The sequence below is a fragment of the Cetorhinus maximus genome, chromosome 22 (assembly GCF_964194155.1).
Source record: "Cetorhinus maximus chromosome 22, sCetMax3.hap1.1, whole genome shotgun sequence".
Lineage (NCBI taxonomy): Eukaryota > Metazoa > Chordata > Chondrichthyes > Lamniformes > Cetorhinidae > Cetorhinus > Cetorhinus maximus.
The window spans coordinates 8674368-8696874 of record NC_135900.1 but is presented as its reverse complement, the minus strand read 5'-3'; the positions used below and the strand labels follow the sequence as shown (position 1 = coordinate 8696874).

The 22507-nt window shown below is 44.7% G+C and overlaps 1 protein-coding gene across 3 annotated transcripts in view; it reads left to right on the top strand.

Moving 5' to 3' along the window:
- Nucleotides 1-1481: 1481 nt before the first annotated feature.
- Nucleotides 1482-22507, top strand: part of kitlga (kit ligand a) — a 184247-nt gene continuing 163221 nt past the window's right edge. For all 3 annotated transcript variants that reach the window (XM_078567764.1, XM_078567766.1, XM_078567763.1), the window contains exon 1: nucleotides 1482-1695. In XM_078567764.1, the coding sequence (XP_078423890.1) occupies nucleotides 1681-1695 (15 nt within the window). In that variant the 5' untranslated portion in view covers nucleotides 1482-1680. The remainder of the gene's footprint in view (nucleotides 1696-22507) is intronic.

Here is a 22507-nt window from a genome sequence, read left to right as displayed (position 1 = left end):
CTCAGTATCTGCCATAAGCCTCCCTTTTTCTCTTTATCCAATTCTGTATATCCCTCGACATCCAGGGTTCCCTGGATTTGTTGGTCCCAAGGATTTGGAGGGTGCCTTTATTGTGATTCCCGGGACTTCGGCTGTCCTCTCCAGTGAGTGTAAAAGATCCCATGGCAGTATTTCAAAGAAGAGCGGGTGAATTTTCCCCAGTATCCTGGCCAATATTTGTCCCTGGGCCAAAACACGGGGGAAAAAAAATGATCTGGTTGTAATCACCTTGCTGTTTGTGGGATCTTGCTGTGTGTGGGATCTTGCTGTGTGCAAATCGGCTGCCATATTTCCCTATAGCATTGTAAAGTGCCTGCACATGGAGGGAGAAAAGTTTCTATTTTATTCATTTTATGGGATGTGGGCTTCACTGGCTGGGCCAGCATTTATTGCCCATCCCTAGTTGCCCTTGAGAAGGTGGTGGTAAGCTGCCTTCTTGAACCTCTGTGGTGTAGGTATCATGTGATATAGATACACCCACAGTGCTGGCAGGGAGGGAGTTCCAGGATTTTGACCCAGCGACAGTGAAGGACCGGCGATATATTTCCAAGTCAGAGTGGTGAGTGACTTGGAGGGGAACTTGCAGGTGGTGGTATTCCCATCTATCTGCTGCCCTTGTCCTTCTAGATGGTAGTGATCATGGGGTTGGAAGGTACTGTCAAAGGAGACTTGGTAAGTTCCTGCAGTGCATCTTGTAGATGGTACACACTGCTGCTACTGTGGATCGGTGGTGGAGGGAGTGAATGTTTGTGGATGGGGTGCCAATCAAGTGGGCTGCTTTGTCCTGGATGGTGTCAAGCTTCTTGAGTGTTGTGGGAGCTGCACTCATCCAGGCAAATGGAGAGTATTCCACCACAGTCCTGACTTGTGCCTTGTAGATGGTGGGCAGGCTTTGCAAGAGTCAGGAGGTCAGTTACTCACTGCAGGACTCCTAGCCTCTGACCTGCTGAGGGAGCCAGAGTATGTATATAACTGGTCCAGTTCAGTTTCTGGTCAATGGTAACCCCCAGGACGTTGACAGTCGCTTCCTTGGCTGTAAAACTCTTCTGGTACGTCCTGAGTGGCTGGAAGGCGCTATATCAATGCAAGTTGGCTCATTATGTAATTCCCTTCTGGGTTGGTTCGTGCGGGGCTGTGGGTGAAAGCTACAACAGCCTCAGAGAGACAAGAATCGAGCTTTAGTTGCAAATTCTTACAGCGGCCCGAGCTGCAATTCAGTGACTTTCTAAGAAAAATAAAACGCGCTGTGTTGCGGAATCGAATCTCTGCGAAGTGAGTGGGGGTTTCTCCCTCTTTGGATTTCTCTCATTGTCAAAAGTCCAGTCTTGGTGCAAAGCTGTCGGGAGTCTCCCCTTGGTGCATATAAACTCTGTCTGCCTCACACTCCCCGTGTCCTCTCTCACTGCCAAACACTTTAAGCAGGCGTGTCTGCTCACCCTGGGAAAGGAAGCTGTCTGTAATTTCTTCTCTCGATAAACACTTGGTAGGGGAAGAGAGAGAGAGAGAGAGGGGAATAACTTAGTGAGCACGGATCTTGCAATTGCAGGAACGTGTGTCCCTGGACAACATGCGGCTGCTCCTGTCGGAATTCAACAGGATCCAATTGTGAAGGAGAGATTAGAGAAATCATCGAGATTCCTTATGAAGGAGGCAAATGTGAGTTGATTTTTCTTTTTTTTTGCTGCACGGGCTGCAGAAATGATTATTTTAAGTCATTGCTTCATTCCCCTCGGAAGTATGTGTCCTGGGAGTGAGGGGAGGGGGGGGGCAGAGTGAATGGAGAGCAGGGGTGGCATTTATAGATTAGCATTTGGGTACCAGTTTCCACTCCACGTGTGTTGGGTGTGTGGGTTACTGCAGGTGAGCTCCTGGCTGATCAGGGATTTCCATGTTTCATTCTTACAGTCCGGTTTTAATGAGTCCTGAAAAATATACCTGGAATGAGCAGGTTGTCTTATGAGGAAAGGTTGCACAGATTGGGCTTGTTGCCACTGGAGTTTAGAAGAGTGAGGGGTGATTGGATTGAAGTGTACAAGATCCAGAAAGGTCTGGACGAGGTGGACTAGGTTTTCTCTTGTGGGAAAGAGCTAGAGGGCACTGTTTTAAAAATTAGGGATTGCATTTTTAGGACGGAGATGAGGAGAATTTTTTTTCTCTCAAGAGGGTGGTGCGACTTTGGAACTCTCTGCCTCAGAAGGCAGGGTCATTGCATATTTTTAAGGCAGGGGTAGATGGATTTTTGTTAGCCAAACAGATAAGCCATGGTCTTATTGAATGTTAGAGCAGGCCCGAGGGGCCAAATGGCCTACTTCAGCTCCTATTCCCTAAGTCCGTATGTTCATAAGCCTCTGTATCTCTCTCTCTCTCTCTCTCACCTTCTCTGCTGTACAGTGGAAAACCTGGTTGCACATGTGTTGCAGTTTGTGGTTGACATTAAACTTTATTAACTGTTAATTGCTATTCGTCCTCCTTGTGGAATATGCACATTTAACAGAACGTAAGGTGGGAGAAGGGCTAAGATAACAGAATCGGTTGTTTTCCCTCCAACGAGGTTTCGGTTCAGGACTAACTCGTCCAGTAGGTCATTGATCTGTCGGCTGGTTTCATTAAAGAATAAGTGTTGCTGCAGATTAAAGGCAATGTGCCAACCAGCATGCGTTTAAAAAGTTTTGGAAATCGACCCAAGCAATATCTGATTCTAGAATCTATGGTCAATTCAGCTCTGACCCATATGTGCTATAAAAGCCCCATCACATTACCAACAAACTTGCTTGGGAAGAGTGCAGAGGTTTTCATTTGGCAGTTTTTATCGTCAATTTATTGATAGATTTAGAGACAATCGCATCCATCCCAATTTTGCAATACTTGTCAAAGATTAGCTAAATTCCAACAACAGCTCTCTGCATTGATATAGCACCTATCGAAACATCCCGAGGCTTTTCACAGGAGCCACACGTTGGCACAGAACCAAAGGAGGCATTAGGAAAGGTGAGCCAGCACTTGATCAGAGGAGTAGGTTTTCAGGAGCATCTGGAAGGAGGAGGAGGGAGAGAGGCAGAGAGGTTTAGGGAGGGAATTGTAGAGCTTAGGGACCAGAGAGCTGATGGAATGCCAACCAGTGGTGGAGTGGTGAAAATCAGGGGTGCTCAAGAAGCCAGAATGGAAGTGGTGTAGAGACCCTGGAGGGATGTAGGAGATTACAGAGGTGAGGAGGAGTCGAGGCCATGGAGAAACTCAAAGACAAGACTGAGAATTTCAAATCAAGGGGTTGGTGCAGCAGGAGCCAATTTAATGCAGGGGGTGTTGGGAAAACAGTGAACAGAAAACAGGACTTAGTGAGTGAGCAAACAATGGTGGTGCTGGTGTGTTACAGTTCACTTGGGGAGTCTGAGTTGCTGTGGCAACATACAGTTTTACATGCATGCTGTAGTCTGGAGCTATTGATAGCGATGGTGGAGGCTCCAACTTTCTTTCCATCACTTGGTTGACCAGAAATCTGTCCTGTACTTATAGTCTGGCATGGGCATGTGTTGGAAGGATTTGCAAGTTGACACTCAACTTGTCTGACTGAGTTATAAACGTGCCTTCATTAGCCGTCAAGTCCTGGAGTGGGACTTAAACCCGGAGCTTCTGGCTCAGAGGCAGGGACGCCCCCCACTGGGCCACAAGACTTAAGCATGCAGTTAAGGCAACAAATATTACAACTAAATTAGCTGATGTAATGTAATATTGTTCATGTGTAGCATGGGTGGTGGTGAAGGAAGGGGAAAGGACATAAATGATGTCTGAAAGTTTATTTGGCCTGCCCTTTTAAGGGAACTCCTCCGAAAAGGATGTTGAAGTCATTGCAGCTATTCGTAAACGTATGTGTCAGCCATGACTCAGTTAGCAGCACTCTTGCCCTGTCCTATTCCGGGGCTCGAATGCAAAAATGAAGGCTGACACTCCAGTGCAGTGTGGAGGGGATGCTGCACTGTCGGAGGTGCTGTTTTTGGGATGAGAAGCTAAACTGAAGCCCGGTCTGGCTTCTTGGGCACATGTGAAAGATCCCATGGCACTACAGGTCGTGCATCCTTTAAACGTAAATCTGAAAACCAAACACATCCAAAAATCCACACTTTTTTCCGAACCTCATCAATCTTTAGCGCGGGAAGTCTAGTTGTTTGTCTGCACTGTTTACTTTGTGATTTTTGTGGTGAGCATGTCAAAAAGAAACTTATTATTTATTATTCAGTGATACATCTTACCTTTCTAGCTATTTTATTGATTTTAGATCATAGCCAGCCTAGGTTTAGGCTATTGTAATGTAAATTTATATGCGGTATCCGAAAACTGAAATGACCTGAAAACCAAAATGCAGTCGACCCCGAGGGTTTCAGGTAAGGGATACTCGAGCTACGTTTTGAAGAAAAGCAGGCCAGCATCGTATAAACAGATTATCTGATCATTATCACGTTGCTTCTTGTGGGAGCTTGTTGTGCATAAACTTGCTGCTGTGTTTCCTACGTTACAACAGTGACCACGCTTCAAAAGTGCTTAACAAAAACAAAAACAAAATACCTGGAAAAACTCAGCAGGTCTGGCAGCATCGGTGGAGAGGAGCACAGTTGACGTTTCGAGCCCGCATGACTCTTCAACAGAACTACTGTTCTGTTGAAGAGTCATGCAGACTCGAAACGTCACCTGTGCTCCTCTCCACCGATGCTGCCAGACCTGCTGAGTTTTTCCAGGTACTTTTGTTTTTGTTTTGGATTTCCAGCATCCGCAGTTCTTTGCTTTTATCTTCAAAAGTGCTTAATTGGTTGTAAAGTGCTTTGAGGTGTCCTGTAGTTGTGAAAGGTGCCAGATAAATGCAAAACTTCCTTTCTCGCTGACATAAATTAACATTAGTAAATGGTGTATCAATAACTCTTTTCCTTCATGTACAGTTTAATATGCGTGTATATAAATGGGCATTTTTCTATTGAAATACTGAGCTTCTATGGCAAATGCAAGGTGAATGCAATCACACAGACTGACCACTATTAGCAATTGGCAAAACGAGGATCAGCAGCTCAGTTATTCTTACTGACATTCCTGACCGTGCAGTGCAGGTTTTGAGTTACAATCCAAATGGAATAATTCCCTGAAGCATTCCTGGTCTGGCAAAGCAGCTAAGTGGTTTGACCTGAAGCACTGCGTTATTGTTAGATAAAAATCAGGCTCCTTCCACAGCACGTTGTTTAGCCTGGGGTAGCAGGGCTGTTCTGACTAATAAGGGACTATGTGCACTGGTGACCAGCCTGTAACAAGCAAGGGAATTTAAATAATTGCTTCCCTGTATCATTACGATTTACCTTGCAAAGCAGAGTTTAAAATGTTTTGTAATGTTCTTTCAGATATTTTATGAATAAAGTATATTTTTCCAAAAAAAAACCCCCCCAAAAAAGCAGAGCAACCTGCCTTGCAAATAGGGGAATGGACATCTGGAGTTCCTCTTCCCTTTGCCATCGCAGTCTAGTGCGTGTAATTGGAGTGAAGCCCCTTAAAGATAGAATGAGAGAAGTTACGTCGTCTCTCCAATCAAACTCCCATCTTACACCCTCTATAAGTGGACCCTCAGTGCTGGCTGTGGCTCGGTGGTCTCGCACTCTTACATCTGAGTGAGAAGGCAGGGGTCTAAGTTCCTGTCTGGAACTTGAGGGCAATTATCTAAACTGGCAATGCCAGTGCAGTACTGAGGGAGTGTCACACTATTGGAGGTCTTACCCTTTGGTTGGGACCTTAAAACAAGACCCTGCCTGTTCTCTCAGGTGGTAAGAGATGTAAAAGATCCCATGATATCATTTTGAAGAAGAGCAGGGGGGGTTATCCCTGGAGTCCTGGTTGATATTTATCCCCCAACCAAAAATACAAAAAAACCAGATTATCCGGTTATTGTCACATTACCGTTTGTGGAAGCTAGCTAGAGCTGCCAACTCCGATCAAATGTATTCCTAGAGGTTTCATCACACAACTTGCCCCCACGCTCCAGCCATTAGTCGGCCAACACATCCAATTCAATGAAGAGAGGTAGGAGAATTCTCATGAGGAGCATTAAAGACCAGCATGGACCATTGGGCCAAATGGCCTGTTTCTGTGCTATAAATATTATGTAAAATCTTCTCACCTAAAGGTTCCTAACCAGTATTTTAATTTAATATAATCTCCTTCAAAAGAGTCATGCAGACTCAAACTGTTAACTCTGTTTCTTTCGGCACAGATGCTGAGGCTTTTCCAGCACTTCCTGTTTTTATTTCAGATTCCCAGCATCCGCAGTACTTTGCTTTTATTTTATATTTCAATTTAGTTTTATTCTGATTGGCTAGGAAATGCGACAGGCTGTGATCCAACGTGGCTACCTGGTTGGGTCAGCCACGTCCTCAATCACATCAATGTCACGTTAATCATTGAATCATAGAGTGACACAGCACAGAAGGAGGCCATTCAGCCCATTGTGCCTGTGCCGGCTCTGTGAAAAATTTATCCAGTCATTCCTCTGCTCTTTCCCCACAGCCCTGCAAATTTTTCCCTCGCAAGTATTTGTCCAACTCCCTTGTGAAAGTTATTATTGAATCTGTTTCCACCGTCCTTTCAGGCAGCGCATTCCAGAGCACAACAACTCACTGCTCCCCAGAGAGCAGTGGAGGCTGGATCATTGAACATATTCACGGCTGAGTTAGACAGGGAGTCAAGGGTTATGGGGTGGGGGGCTGCTGGGGGGTTGGCAGGCAGGAAAGTGGAGCTCAGGCCACAATCAGATCAGCCATGATCTTCATGAATGGTGCAGCAGGCTTGAGGGGCCCAATGACCTTCTCCAGCTCCAATCTCTTATGATCCTATGATCTGCTTAAAATATTTTTTTTTCTTCATCTGACCTCTGGCTTTTTTTTTAACCACATACTTGAAATCTGTGTCCTCTGCTTATTAATCTCGCTATGAATAGAAACAGTTTCTCCTTATTTACTTGATCTAAATGCTCCACGATTTTAAACGCCTCTATCAAATTGCCCCTTAACCTTCTGTGCTCTGAGGAAGACAATCCCAGCTTCTCCAGTTTTTCCATGCAACTTACATCAAATATACATTCCTATTTATTCTTGTATTCAGGAAGTTTTCCCTGAAAGATCCTGGAATTTTGTAAAGAGGCTCAGGGGATCACGGAGCAACTTGCAAATGAAAGGAGTGACTCTCTGAGCTGGATCACTTGGCACGGGGTTGCGTTAATTATCTGGCTTAATATCATCCCTGGTCCAAACCAAGGGCCAACTTGATTTTGAGGCGACCAATGTGTGAAGATAGATAGATGGATAGATAGATAGATGGATAGATAGATAGATGGATAGATAGATAGATGGCTAGATAGATAGATGGATTGATAGATAGATGGATAGATAGATAGATGGATAGATAGATAGATGGATAGAAAGATAGATGGATAGATAGATGGATAGAAAGATAGATGGATAGATAGATAGATGGATAGAAAGATAGATGGATAGATAGATAGATGGACGGACGGATGGACTGATAATTGGTTTATTGAAAAATCATCATGGTGGCAGGTGCCAAATTGTGATGATAATTCAAATAAAACATAACATAGATGTAGACAATCATTAAGTTAGTAAAAGGATTAATTGTACAATTATGAGTATACCAACGTGTGAATATGCAAGAATCAGGTAAATGCCAGATTGAGACATGCCACAGGACTTTTGTGAATGCGAACAAGTGTAAACCCAAAGTCTGGAGCATAGGAAGAAGGAAGGAACCGATGCTGCTTATCATGTCCTCACATCCATTGTTGTTACATCAGCAAACACAGTCGCTATTTCTCACCCAGCTGCATAACACAAACCGTAGAGGTGTTGAATGTTCAGTTAATCTGAGGCAGAGAGGGCCTCAATTTAGCATCTATTTGGTACGACTGCACCTCTGGCAATGTGGAACTCACTCAGTACTGCACTGAAGCTTCAGCCTAAGTTCAAGTCCTGAATTGGGACTTGAGTTCACAACCTTCTGACTCAGAGGTCAGAGTGTTACCGACTGAGCCTAGCTTACACAGCACTTTGCCCTAGAGTTCGGCCACGTACTGGTTCCATGCTTACACTGTAACCTTAGGGTCAATTGATGTTGCTATGAAATGGATTTGCTTTGCACTGACTCCAGTGTAAATGAAACCTACATCCTCCTGAGGATGCATGTATAAAGAATCCTGCGAATCCATTTCAAAAATACAAAAGACTGATATTTGGTGTGCTAGAATCAGTAGACCTGCAGCCAATGATATGAACCTCTTCTGTTTTGTCTGCAACTATGCATAATGCCTCTGGCATCTATTTTTGCCAGGTATTTTGTGCTTAAAGTTCAGTGTTACAAATTGGCCAAATGCCTGATTTATACAGTCCCATGACTGAACCACAACTGTTCACATATTGTTAGACTCAATTTGAGTATTGCTTTGGACTAGGAACAAGAATAAGTTACAAAGCCATGCCAAGTGAAAACACAAGTGTAAATTAGGGCAAAATGCAATTGTACTAAAGTGTTAAAAATTAAATATAGTGTTAAGTTGAGAGGAACTCTTCCTCCAGCCCAACAATCCTCTGAGATCACTAAGCCCCTCCAATTCTGACCCCTTGTACATCCCCAATTTTACTTGCTCCACCATTGGTGGCCACACCTTAAGCTATCAAGGCCCTTAGCTCTGGAATTCCCTCCCTAATGCTCTCTGACTCACTACCTCTCTCCTCCTTTAAAACATACTCCCTAAAGCCTACCACCATCTGTCTTAGCATCTCCTTATGTGGCTCAGTGTCAAACGTTTTCTAACAGTTCTCCTGTGAAGTGCCTTGAGGGTGTTTGACAACATTAAAGGTGCTATATAAATGCAAGCTGTTTTTGTTGTTGGCTGGTGGAGAACCTTTGTTCCAAACTGAACAGCAATACCAATAGGCAGTTACTGAAAGAATCATAGAGGATAGAAGGAGACCATTCAGCACTTTGTACCTGTGCCAGACCTATAAAAGATTTATCCAGTTAGGCCCTTTTCCCCTGTTCTTTCCCCATAGTCCTGCAAAAGTTTCTCTTTTTCCCTCCCTAACAGCACTGTGGGTGTACCTACACCAGAGGGACTGCAGCAGTTCAAGAAGGCAGCTCACCACCACCTTCTCAAGGGCAATTAGGGATGGGCAGTAAATGCTGGGCCTAGCCAGTGACACCCATATTCCATGAATGAAAAAAAAAGGATATATCCAACTACGTTTGAAAGTTTTGCTTTTTGCCTCAGGATAAGGCTTTGGCTATTTAGGACTGAGATGAAGAGAAACTTCTTCACTCAGAGGATTGTGAATGTTTGAAATTCTTTACCCCAGAGAGCTGTGGATGCGCAATCGTTGAGGATATTCAAAACTGAGATTGATAGATTTTTTGGATTCAGAGGGAATTAAGGGATATGGGTTCATGCAGGAAGGTGGAGTCGAGGTAGAGGGTGAGCCATGATCTTATTGAATGATGAAGCAGGCTGGAAGAGGCTACTCCTCTTTCGAACTCCGAATGCTGTTGCACAACACAAAGCCCACCAGCTTCTCTTCTTCTTTCTACTTATTGATCTACATCTACACACTGCCACACCACCATTCTGATTTGCACTTTGCCATTCATTGAACGGAGGCCCCTCGGGTCAGTCCTGGGAGCCCGTGTTCTCCAGAGGGCCCAATGTGTGAATACCTCCATTAAGCTGGGTGGAGGGTCCCAGGTTGCAAGCTGAGGATTTTCCACAATGTAGAGATTGCAAGCCTGACTCCTTGCTGACGAGGTCAAACTGGCCCTATCATGCTTCAAAAGAATTCCATAAAATGGTAAATTCCCAGCAGGACAGCTGCCAGACTCTTGATGCAAACTCTCAGCTGCTTTAGAACTCCACTTGCCAATTCCTATTTTAACAAAATTGCAGGTATCTGTGTGGAGCCTGCCAACATTTAGCTCAGTTATTCTGTGGTTAGAAAATCCACTACGTTGCAGGCCAATAATTGAGATGAGCAGAAGAAACAAAGGATTACATCTCATTTGCACCTAGACCGACCCCAAGAAGGTTCATTTGTCAGAAAGAATTAAATTGCTGAGTTGAGATACACAAGAACACAATAAATAGGAGCAGGAGTCCAGCCTGCTCTACCATTCAGAAACAGCATGGCTGGTCTGACTGTGGCCTCAACTCCACTTTCCTACCTTCCACCCACCTTGACCCCCTTGTCCATCAAAACTCTGTCTATCTCAGCCTTAAATAAATTCAATGGCCCAACCTCCTCTGCTTTTTTGGGGAAGATTCCACACACTAACGACCCTCTGAGAGAAAGAAATTCTCCTCATCTCCGTAATGGGAGACTCCTAATTTTCAAACTTGTGTCCCCTAGTTCTAGTTTCCCCCCACAAGGGGAAGCACCCTCTCAGCATCCACCCTGTCAAGTCCCCTCAGGATCTTACACGCTTCAACAAGATCACCTCTCGTTCTTCTAAACTCCGTTGGGCATAGGCCCAACCTGCTCAACCTTTCCTCCACTAACCCCTCAACCCAGCAACCAGTCGAGTGACTCTTCTCTGAACAGCTTCTAATTATACCTTCAGTTTTCTGAGCTGCGAATTGCAGAAACTTTGGGTGTAGGGTTATTGGCGTTGTAGATTCAGTGTGAACATGAAGCAGCTCTGGCTTCGCATCAAGGGCTTGGTTGGTGCGGTATAAATCAGGAGTCAAGTCCTGAACTAATTTTGAAGTGGAAGTGGAGTGAAGTGAGACTAGATCATTCAAGGAGGCTTGATCTCATCATAGAATTACGTAGTACGGGTTGGGGGACAGGGAGGTGATGGGGGCACAGAGGAGGGACATTCAGCCCATCGTGCCTGTGCCAGCTCTTTGAAAGAGTTATCCACTTTGTCCTAGCCCCCAGTGCTCTTTCCCCATAGCCCTCCAATCAGTTTCCTTATTTTCACTATTCCAGTTTGGACCCTGACTTTCTTTAAACTCTGTCTGGGTTATTGTGCAAAGTGAAGTTGTTCAGCACCAAGACTATGGTCGTGTAGTGTACCTGTACATGTTCACACTCAGCCTGTTACCAGTCTCTTGTTTGCCAGCTCAGCAGCCAATGACAGTGTTAGCATTTTGATCTGTGCCAATGATTTGACATTGCCCTGTCTCAGCCTAGCTGACTAGCATGGACCAACATATTAGCCTGGAGGAGTGGGCAAGAACGTGGCAGACGGAATACAATGTGGTGAAGTGTGAAGTTGTTCACTTTGGTAGGGAAAATAAAAAAGCAGAAGACTTTTTGAATGATGAGAAACTGGAAAATGTTTCCATTTAAAGAAACCAAGTGTCCTTGTACATGAATCACAGAAAGTTAACATGCAGGTACAGTAGGTAGGAAGCAAATGGTATGTTAACATTTTGTTACAAAGAGATTGGAGTATAAAAGTAAAGAAGTCTCACTACAATTATACAAGGCACCGATGAGGCCAGACCTGGAGTACTATGTATGCATCTTTGTTCTCCTTACTTAAGGATAGGATTGCCAACCCTCCAGGACTGGCCTGGAGTTTCCAGGTATTGAAAATGCATCTCCAGGACACTGCTGTGTGCAACCCTCAAGAAAAATCATCAGGACATTAAAAGAGATCAGTTTTTTTTTTGTCATTTTCTTTGAACATTTCTCTTTACCAGATGTAAAAACATTGAAAATGGGGAAGAAGGCTGTTTGGCTGATAGCCAAGCATCATCCATTTGGGAAATGAATCTTTCTGCTTTCTAACTGATGTAGGCAGGCAGTACATCACCAGAATGGATGTGTTGGCTGACTGGTGGCTGAAGTGTCGGAGCAAGTCATGGGATGAAACTTCCAGGAATACATTTAATCACAGTTGACAACCCTATACTTAAGAAAGGATAAACATTCCCTAGCGTTAGTTCAATTAAAGTTCATTAGATTCATTCCTAGGATGAGGGATTGCCCTATGAGGAGAGACTGAGTAGACTAGGCATATGTTCCATTGGGTTTAGAAGAACGAGAGGTGGAGAAAATGTTTCCCCTTGTGGAGGGAACTAGAACATGGGGGCACAGCCTCAGAAGAATTGGGCCAGCCATTTAGGACAGAGATGAGGAGAAATTTCTTCACTCAAAGGGTTGTGAATCTTTTTGGGAGAGAGAGCTGTGGAAGCTCAGTCATTGAGTACGTTCAAGACAGAGGTTGATCGATTTTTGTGTCGTAAGGGAATTATGAGATTTGGGGATAGCGCGGGAAGGTGGATTTGAGATAGAAGAGCAACCATGATCTTATTAAATGGCGGAGTAGGCTTGAGGGGCCAAATGGCCTACTCCAGCTCGTATTTCTTATGTTCTATTGTCGAGTATAAATTCATAACTATGACATGAAGCTATCATTTAGAATTCCATTGGATTTACAGCACTGAAACTGACCGTTTAACTCAATTGGTCTGTACCAGTGTTTATGCTCCACACGAGCCTCCTTCCACACAACCTCATCTCACCCTAACAGCATATCCTTGCATTGCTTTCTCTTTAATGTGCTTATCTAGCTTCCCCTTAAATGCATTCATGCAATTCATCTCAACCACTCCCGGGGTCAAGAAGTTTCTCCTGAATTCCCCCGACGGATTTATTAGTGGCTATCTTATATTGACAGCCCCTAGTTTTGGAAAATCTCCATTGGCTGGTTGCAGCTGGTAGAACATCCTATAGTGGAGCAGCATCAGAAACAGAAAATGGTTATCACTATTCTAACACAGGACCTACACCTGAAAGGTTAACCTATCCGATCCGTCCACAGATCTTGACTCACTTGCTGAGTGTTTCCAGCATTTCCTCTGTTTGTTTCCCATTTCCAACCCCTTGCTGATGTCTGAAAGCCAAATAAACGGCAGCCCAGCCCAATCCATAGCTAACGTACTAATTTCAGCAGCACTTCTCAAACCATCAGCATTGTTGGTTACAGTTAAGGCAGCCCTGGAATATTCTATTTCCACAATCAGGACTAATACAGTGCCAGTCTTTGCTACTGAGCTCCACTTCTAGAGACAGCTGTGAAAAGATGGTTCATTGTGGTTTTTCCCCTCGACCTGTGTTTAAGAATTCACTCCCTATCTCCTTCCAGCTCTCCACTGTCCTTCTCCTTTCAGACCCACTTTAAAACCCACCTCTGTGACTGATCACTGTTGACTCCCCTCCAAGTATCTCCTGTTGCCGTGGCGTCCATATTTAGCCAGTTGTGCTTCTGTGAAACATCATGGGACAATTTTCCACGTTATGGGTGCTATATAAAGGCAAATTGTCAATTGCCTTCAAAAAAAACCTTCATTTATTCAGAGGAAGTTCACTTAACAAGTATAATACTACAAAATAAACTTTTGACAAAGAGAGTGGATGTTTTTCCAACCTAATAAAATAGAAACACAGAACAGAAAGAGGGGAGGCAATGGCGTAGTAATACAGAAACCCAGGGTAATGCTCTGGGAACTCGGGTTCAAATCCCACCACAACAGATGGTGAAATCTGAATTCAGTAAAAGTCTGGAATTAAAAGTCTAATGATGACCATGAAACCATTGCTGATTGTTGTAAAGACCCACCTGGTTCATTAATGCCCTTTAGGGAAGGAAATCTGCTGTCCTTACCTGGGCTGGCCTACATGTGACTCCAGACCCACAGCAATGTGGTTGACTCTTAAATGCCCTCTGAAATGGCCTAGCAAGCCACTCAGTTGTACCAAACCACTACAAGATCACAAAAAAAGGAATGAAACCGGATGGACCATCCGGCATTGACCTAGGCACCAGAAAAGACAACGGCAAACTCAGCCCTGTCGACCCTGCAAAGTCCTCCTTACTAACATCTGGCGGCTTGTGCCAAAATTAGGAGAGCTGTCTCACAGACTAGACAAACAGCAGCCTGACAGCCATCCTCATGGAATCATACCTTGCAGATAATGTCCCAGACACCACCATCACCAGCAGAGGTGACAGCACAGTGGTGTACAGGCAGGAGGGAGTTGCCCTGGGAGTCCTCAACATCTACTGCGGACCCCATGAGGTCTCATGGCATCAGGTCAAACATGGACAAGGAAACCTCCAGCTGATTACCACGTACCAGCACCCCCTCCCCCCAACCACCTCCCCCACCCTCCCTCAGCTGATGAATCAGTGCTCCTCCATGTTGAACACCATTTGAAGGAAGCACTGAGGGTGGCAAGGGCACAGAATGTACTCTGGGTGGGGGACTTCAATGTCCATCGCCTAGAATGGCTCGGTAGCACCTTACTGGCCGAGTCCTAAAGGACACAGCTGCTAGGCTGGGTCTGTGGCAGTTGGTGAGGGAACCAACAAGATGGGAAAACATATTTGACCTCATCCTCACCAACCTGTCTGCCACAGATGCATCTGTCCATGACAGTATCGGTAGGAGTGATCACTGCACAGTCCCATCTTCACATTGAGGATACCCTCCATCGTGTTGTGTGGCACTACCACCGTGCTAAATGGGATAGATTTCGAACAGATCTAGTATTCAAAACCGGGCATCCATGAGGCGCTGTGGGCCATCAGCAGCAGCAGAATTGTACTCAAACACAATCTGTAACCTCGTGGCCCGGCATATCCCTCACTCTACCATTACCATCAAGCCAGGGGATCAACCCTGATTGAATGAAGAGTGCAGGAGGGCATGCCAGGAGCAGCACCAGGCATACCTAAAAATGAGGTGTCAACCTGGTGAAGCTATAACACAGGACTACTTGCAGCATAAACAGCAAGTGATAGACAGAGCTAAGTGATTCCACAACCAACAGATCAGATCTAAGCTCTGCAGTCTTGCCACATCCAGTCATGAATGGTGATGGACAGTTAAACAGCTCATTGGAAAAAGAGGCTCCACAAATATTCCCATCCTCAATGATGGAGGAGCCCAGCACATCAGTGCAAAAGATAAGGCTGAAGCATTTGCTACAATCTTCAGCCAGAAATGCCATGTGGATGATCCATCTCGGTCTCCTCCGGAGGTCCCCAGCATCACAGATGCCAGTCTTCAGCCAATTTGATTCACTCCACGTGATATCAAGAAACAGCTGAAGGCACTTGATAGTGCAAAGGCTATGGGCCCTGACAATATTCTGGCAATAGTACTGAAGACTTGTGCTCCAGAACTTGCCGCACCCCTAGCCAAGCTGTTCCAGTACAGCTACAACACTGGCATCTACCCGGCTATGTGGAAAATTGCCCAAGTATGTGCTGTACACAAAAAGCAGGATAAATCCAACCTGGCCAATTACCATCCCATCAGTCTACTCTCCATCATCAGTAAAGTAATGGAAGGGGTCATCAACAGTGCTATCATGCGGCACCTGTTTAACAATTAAGACAGAGTTAATGTTTCGGGTCCATATGATTCTTCTTCAGAGAAAAAGAGTCATACGGACTCGAAATGTTGACTCTGTCTTTCCCTCCACAGATGCTGTCAGACCTGCTGAGTTTTTCCTGCATTTTTTGTTTTTTTTTCAGATTTCCAGCATCTGCAGTATTCTGCCTTTATACTTGTTTAACAATAACCTGACGCCCAGTTTGGATTCTGCCAGGGCCACTCAGCTCCTGACCTCATTACAGCTTTGTTTCAAACATGGACAAAAGACCTGAACTCCCGAGGTGAGGTGAGAGTGACTGCCCTAGACATCAAGGCAGCATTTGACCAAGTATGGCATCAAGGAGCCCTAGCAAAACTGGAATCAATGGGAATCAGGGGGAAAACTCTCCACTGGTTGGATTCATACCTAGCACAAAGGAAGATGGTTGTGGTTGTTGGAGGCCAGTCATCTCAACTCAGAAGTGGGGATGTTCGCTGATGATTGCACAATGTTCAGCACCATTCACAACTCCTCAGATACTGAAACAGCCCATGTCTAAATGCAGCAGGACCTGGACAATATCCAGGCTTGGGCTGACAAGTGGCACGTAACATTCGAGCTACACAAGTGCCAGACAATGACCATCTCCAACAAGAGAAATCAAACTATTGCCCCTTGATGTTCAATGGCATTACCATCACTGAATCCCCCACTATCAACATCTTGGGGGCTACCATTAACCAGAAACTGAACCGGACTAGCCATATAAATACTGTGGCTACAAGAACAGGTCAGGGGCTAGGAATTGTGCGATGAGTAACCCACCTCCTGACTCCCCAAAGCCTGTCCACCATCTACAAGGCAAAAGTCAGGAATGTGATGGAATACTCTCCACTTGCCTGGATGAGTGCAGCTTCCACAACACTCAAGAAGCTTGACACCGTCCAGGACAAAGCAGCCCACTTGATTGGCACCACATCCACAAACATTCACTCCCTCCACCACTGACACCAGTAGCAGCAGTGTGTACCATCTACAAGATGCTCTTCAGGAATTCATCAAAACTCCTTAGACAGCACCTTCAAAACCCATGACCATTACCACCGAGAAGAAGAAGGGCAGCAGATAGATGGGAACACCACCAACTGGAAGTCCCTCCCCAGTCACTCACCATCCTGGCTTGGAAATATATCGCCGTTCCTTCACTGTCACTGGGTCAAAATCCTGGAGCTCCCTTCCTAACAGCACTGTGAGTGCACTTACACTACATGGACTGCAGCGGTTCAAGAAGGCAGCTCACCACCACCTTCTCAAGGGCAATTAGGGATGGGCAATAAATGCTGGCCCAGCCAGCGAAGCCCACATGAATAAAAAAAATGACTAAGATAGCTCATAAAGCAGCATGTCAGAGAGAGAAAAAGTGACTTTGGACCAATAATTCTTAAGGCACTCCACCACTGTGTGCTTTCCCCTCCTCATGTCCGGGTCTGTTGTAGATTAGTCAAGCAGGTAATAGGACCGAGTAGACAGTAGCAGAGAAGCCTCAAACTTTGCAATTGGCAAAAACAAAAATAAAAACCAAAATAAAAACAAAAAACTGCGGATGCTGGAAATTCAAAACAAAAACAGAAATACCTGGAAAAACTCAGCAGGTCTGGCAGCATCGGCGGAGAAGAACAAAGTTGACGTTTCGAGTCCTCATGACCCTTCAATAGAACTAAGTAGAAATAGGAAAGAGGTGAAATATAAGCTGGTTTACGTGGTGGTGAGCCTAGTTCTACTTAGTTCTGTTGAAGGGTCATGAGGACTCGAAACGTCAACTTTGTTCTTCTCCGCCAATGCTGCCAAACCTGCCAAACCTGCTGAGTTTTTCCAGGTATTTCTGTTTTTGTTTTGGATTTCCAGCATCCGCAGTTTTTTGTTTTTATTTTGGTTTTTGCCAATTGCAAAGTCTGAGGCTCCTCCGCTACTGTCTACTCGGTCCTATTACCTGCTTGACTAATCTACAACAGACCCGGACATGAGGAGGGGAAAGCACACAGCGGTGGAGTACCTTAAGAATTATTGGTCCAAAGTCACTTTTTCTCTCTCAGACATGCTGTTTTATGAGCTATCTTAGTCATTTTTTTTATTCATGTGGGCTTCGCTGGCTGGGCCAGCATTTATTGCCCATCCCTAATTGCCCTTAAGAATTTCCTCCCCCTCCCTTTTGTTTTTTTCCAATAAGTTATATAGATTTTTCTTTTCCCACCTGTTTCCATTATTTTTAAATCTATACCTTTTATGCCCTTTTAGTCTTATTTCACCCCACCCCCACTAGAGCTATCTGTACCTTGCGTGTCCTGCTATCCATTCTTAATTAGCACATTCTTTTAGATAATATCACCACCTTCAACACCTCTTTGTTCTTTTGTCTGTGACATCTTTTGGTTATCTGCTCCTATCACTGCTTGCTTTGAATTGGCAAACAGGTTTGAGGTAAAAATATAAAAACAAAAAACTGCGGATGCTGGAAATTCAAAACAAAAACAGAAATACCTGGAAAAACTCAGCAGGTCTGGCAGCATCGGCGGAGAAGAACAAAGTTGACGTTTCGAGTCCTCATGACCCTTCAACAGAACTGAGTAAAAATAGGAGAGGGGTTTGAGGTGTTTGCAACCTGTGTGGATGTAAACGAGGTCTGCAAGGTGGATGAGCTGACTGGCCATGACACTGTGGTACAGCAAGCCATTCAAACAGGGGGATCAAGTAGGAATGTAATGGTAGTAGGGGATAGTATAATGAGGGGGATTGACACTGTTCTCTGCAGCAAAGAGTAAGAGTCAAGAAGGTTATGTTGTCTGCCTGGTGCCAGGGTTCGGTACATCAACAGCCAAGACTAGATGTTACAAAGATAACGAAAAGACAAACCTGATGTCTCTCTATCTGAACGTACGTAGCATTAATAACAAAGTTATTGAATTGATGGTCCTCATTGAAGTGAATAAATGTGGGCGAGGATTTTACTTATGGTGGGTGAGCTGGGCAGGAGTGGGCACGGGCGGGCGCAGAGCCGATCGCCGCCCACGATTGGCTGCACGCCGCCATTTTACGCAGGCGGGCCAATTAAGGCCCGCCCAGCGTAACGCGCAGCCAGTAGCGCTCAGCGCTACCTTTGCGGGCGGGGGGAGGAGGGAGAGTCGGGGCCAGCGCCCTTTCACGCATGCGCACGAAAGAGCGCAGCAATCTCCCCGAGGCATGGAGCTGCCTCAGGGAGATGGATTGACAATGCAAAACTTTAATAAATGATGTTAAAATTTATTTAAACATGTGCCCTCATGTGATAGTGTCACACGAGTTGGGACATGTTTGTAAAGGTGGGGGAAATTATTTCATTGATTTTATAATAGCTTCGGGAAACTTCATCCCGCCCGTGGATGAGGCTTCCTGAAAAACTCAAGGGCCGCTTGGGCTTTTCAGCTGCCCGCCAACCTTAAGGTTGGATGGGCAGCATTCTTAACTAGTTTAATTGCATTCTTAACAGCCTTAATAGGCCATGGACATTTCGGCAGGTGCACAGCTGCCTCCGACGCGCGCCCACCGAACAAAATATCGAGATGACGCATGATGGCGTGGGGACGCACGCCTGATGTCATCGCGCATCATTTTACACGTTGGCGTGTCGGGCCCGCCCCGGCATGCCAACCGGAAGATTCAGCCCGTGATCCGATAGCAATTATGGAGACGTGGCTGCAGGACGACAAAGATTGGGTCCTTAATACTGAGGGATACATGACATTCAAGAACAGGAAGCTAGGTAAAGGTGGAGGGGTAGCACTGTTAATCAAAGAGGGCATTGGTGCAATAGTTAGAGATGACCTTGGTTCAGGAGATCTGGATGTAGAATCGGCCTGGGTGGAGATGAGGAATAGTAGGGGAAAAAAGTCATTAATGGGAGTGGTCTGCAGGCCCCCTAACAGTCGCCATGGTGTGGGACAAAGTATACAAGAGAAAATTTTGTGTGTGTGTGTGATAAAAGGACAGCAATAATCATGGGTGATTTTAATCTACATGTGAACTGGAAAAATCAGCTTGGCAGTAGTAGCCTAGATAAGGAATTCTCAGAATGTTTTCAAGATAGTTTCTTAGAGCAGCACGTTCAGGAACCAACCAGAGAACAGGTTATATTAGACTTGGTCAAACTCAGCAGGTCTGACAGCATCTGTGGAGAGAGAAACAGAATTGACTTTTCAAGTCCGTATGACTCTTCTTCAGAGCTTCCTGTAAGGACTCCACCCCATTCTCTCAGTTCCTTCGCCTTCGTTCCATCTGTTCCAATGATGCCACTTTACAAAATGCTGCTTCTGACATATAAAAAAAAACCGCCCCGAAGAAGGGTCATACAGACTCAAAACGGCAACTCTGTTTCTCTCTCCACAGACGCTGTCAGACCTGCTGAGTTTTTCCAGCATTTTCTGTTTTTGTTTCAGGTTTCCAGCATCTGCATATTTTGCTTTTATATTAGACTTGGTATTGTGTAATGTGACAGGATTAATTAATGGCCTCAGAATGCACTCCTAAGTAGCAGCGACCACAATATGATTGAACTTTACACCTTGAAAGGGAGAAGAGTGGGTCTAAGACTAGTATCTTAAACTTAAATAAGGGCAACTGTGTGGGGATGAAAGCTGAGCTAGCTAAAGTGAACTGGGAAACTTGACTAGAAGATAGATCAATAGAGAAGCGGTGGCAGGTATTTAAGGGGATATTTCAGAGTATTCAGAATAAGTACGTTCCAATTATAAAGAAAAATTCTAAGGGGAGGACCCACCATTCGTGGTTAACTAAAGAAGTTAAGGAAAGCATCAAACTTAAGGAAAAGGCATACAACTCTGCAAAGATGAGTGGCAGGACAGATGATTGGTCAGAATATAAAGAATGGCAGAGAATGACCAAAAGGTTAACCAGGAGAAAGAAATTGGAGTATAAGACGAAACTAGCTAGAAATATAAAAACAGATAGCAAGAGTACCTACAGGTATTTAAAAAGGAAAAGAGTAGTAAAGTGAGTGTTGGTCCTTTAGAGAGTGACTGTGGGGAGTTAATAGTAGATAATAAGGAGACGGCAGAAGAAATGAACAAATATTTTGCTTCTGTGTTTGTTATAGAGGATACAAAACACATTCCAGTAATAGCTGCAAATCAGGAGATGAAAGGGAGAGAGGAACTTGGTGAATTTGAAATCACTAGGGAAATGGTACTGAGCAAATTGAGGGAGCTGCGGCTGGCAAGTCTCTGGGTCCTGATGGACCACATCCTCGGGTCTTAAAAGAGGTGGTTAATGAGCTAGCCGATGTGCTGGTGTTAATTTTCCAAAATTCGCTTGATTCTGGAAAGGTTCCATTGGACTGGAAAGGAGCAAACATAACCCCTCTATTCAGGAAGGGAGGAAGGCAGGAAACAGGAAACTATAGGCCAGTTAGCTTGACATCTGTCATGGGGAAATTGTTAGAATCAATCATTAAGGAGGTTTTAGCTGGGCACTTGGAAGATCTCAAGGCAAAAGGGAAGAGTCAGTAAATCAAACGTTTAACCAATTTATTGGAGTTTTTTGATGGAGTAACAAGCACAGTGGATAAAGGGGAGCCTGTTAACATACTGTACTTGGATTTCCAGAAGGCATTTTATAAGGTGCCACATCAAAGGTTATTACGGAAAATAAAAGTGCAAGGAGTAGGGGGTAACATATGCACATGGATAGAAAAATTGGCTGGTTGACAGAAAGCAGAGATTATGCATAAATGGGTCTTTTTCGGATTGGCAGGATGTGACGAGCGGAGTCCCACAGGGGTCTGTGCTGGGGCCTCAACTTTTTACAATTTACATCAATGACTTAGATGAGGGGAGCGAAGACATGGTAGCTAAATTTGCAGGTGACACAAAGATAGGTAGGAAAGTATGTTGTGAAGAGAACATGAGGAGGTTGCAGATGGATATAGATAGGTTGAGTGAGTGGGCAAAGATCTGGCAAATGGCTTTTAATGTGGGAAAATGTGAAGTTGTTCACTTTGCCAGGAAGAACAAAAAAGCAGAGTACGACTTAAATGGAGAACAGCTGCATAATCCTGAGGTGCAGAGGGATCTAGGTGTTCTAGTACATGAGTCACAAAAAGTTAGTATGCAGATACAGCAAGTAATTAAGAAGGCTAATGAAATGCTATCTTTTATTATGAGAGGGATTGAACATAAAAGTAAGGATGTTATGCTTCAGTTATACAGGGCATTGGTGAGACTGCGCCTCGAATACTGTGTGCAGTTTTGATCTCCTTGATTTAAGGAAGGATGTAAATGCATTGGAGGCAGTTCAGAGGAGGTTTACTAGATTGATATCTGGAATGAATGGGTTGTCTTATGAGGAAAGGTTGGACAGACTGGGATTGTTGCCACTGGAGTTTAGAAGAGTGAGGGGTGATTTGATTGAAGTATACAAGATCCTGAATGGTCTTGACAAGGTGGACGTGGAAAGGATGTTTCCTCTTGTGAGTGAGTGCAGAATTAGGAGGCAATGTTTTAAAATTAGGGGTCACCCTTTCAGGACAGAGATGAGGAGAAATTTTTTCTCACAGAGGGTTGTGCGACTTTGGATCTCTCTGCCTCAGAAAGTGGTGGAAGTGGGGTCATTGAATATTTTTAAGGTAGCAGTAGATAGATTCTTGTTAGGCAAGGGAATCAAAGGTTATCGGGGGCTAGGTGGGAATGTGGAAATCGAAATACAAGAAAATCAGCCTTGATCTTATTGAATGGCGGAGCAGGCTCGAGGGGCCGAATGGCCTACTCCTGTTGCTATTTCTTATGCTCTTATATTAACTAATCAAGATTGATTGCAATGGCTTCATTATCATTTGCTCTTTTTGTGGTCTTTGTCTGAACAATGGTTCATGAGGGTAAAACAGGCATTGGAGTGACCAGTGGCGAAGCAACAGTATTCCCACTCTGATGCCGCAAGGAATGAGTTCAGGCCCCACCCAGGAAGCCCTGATAAGGGAAATGTGGGATTTCGAGTCTAGA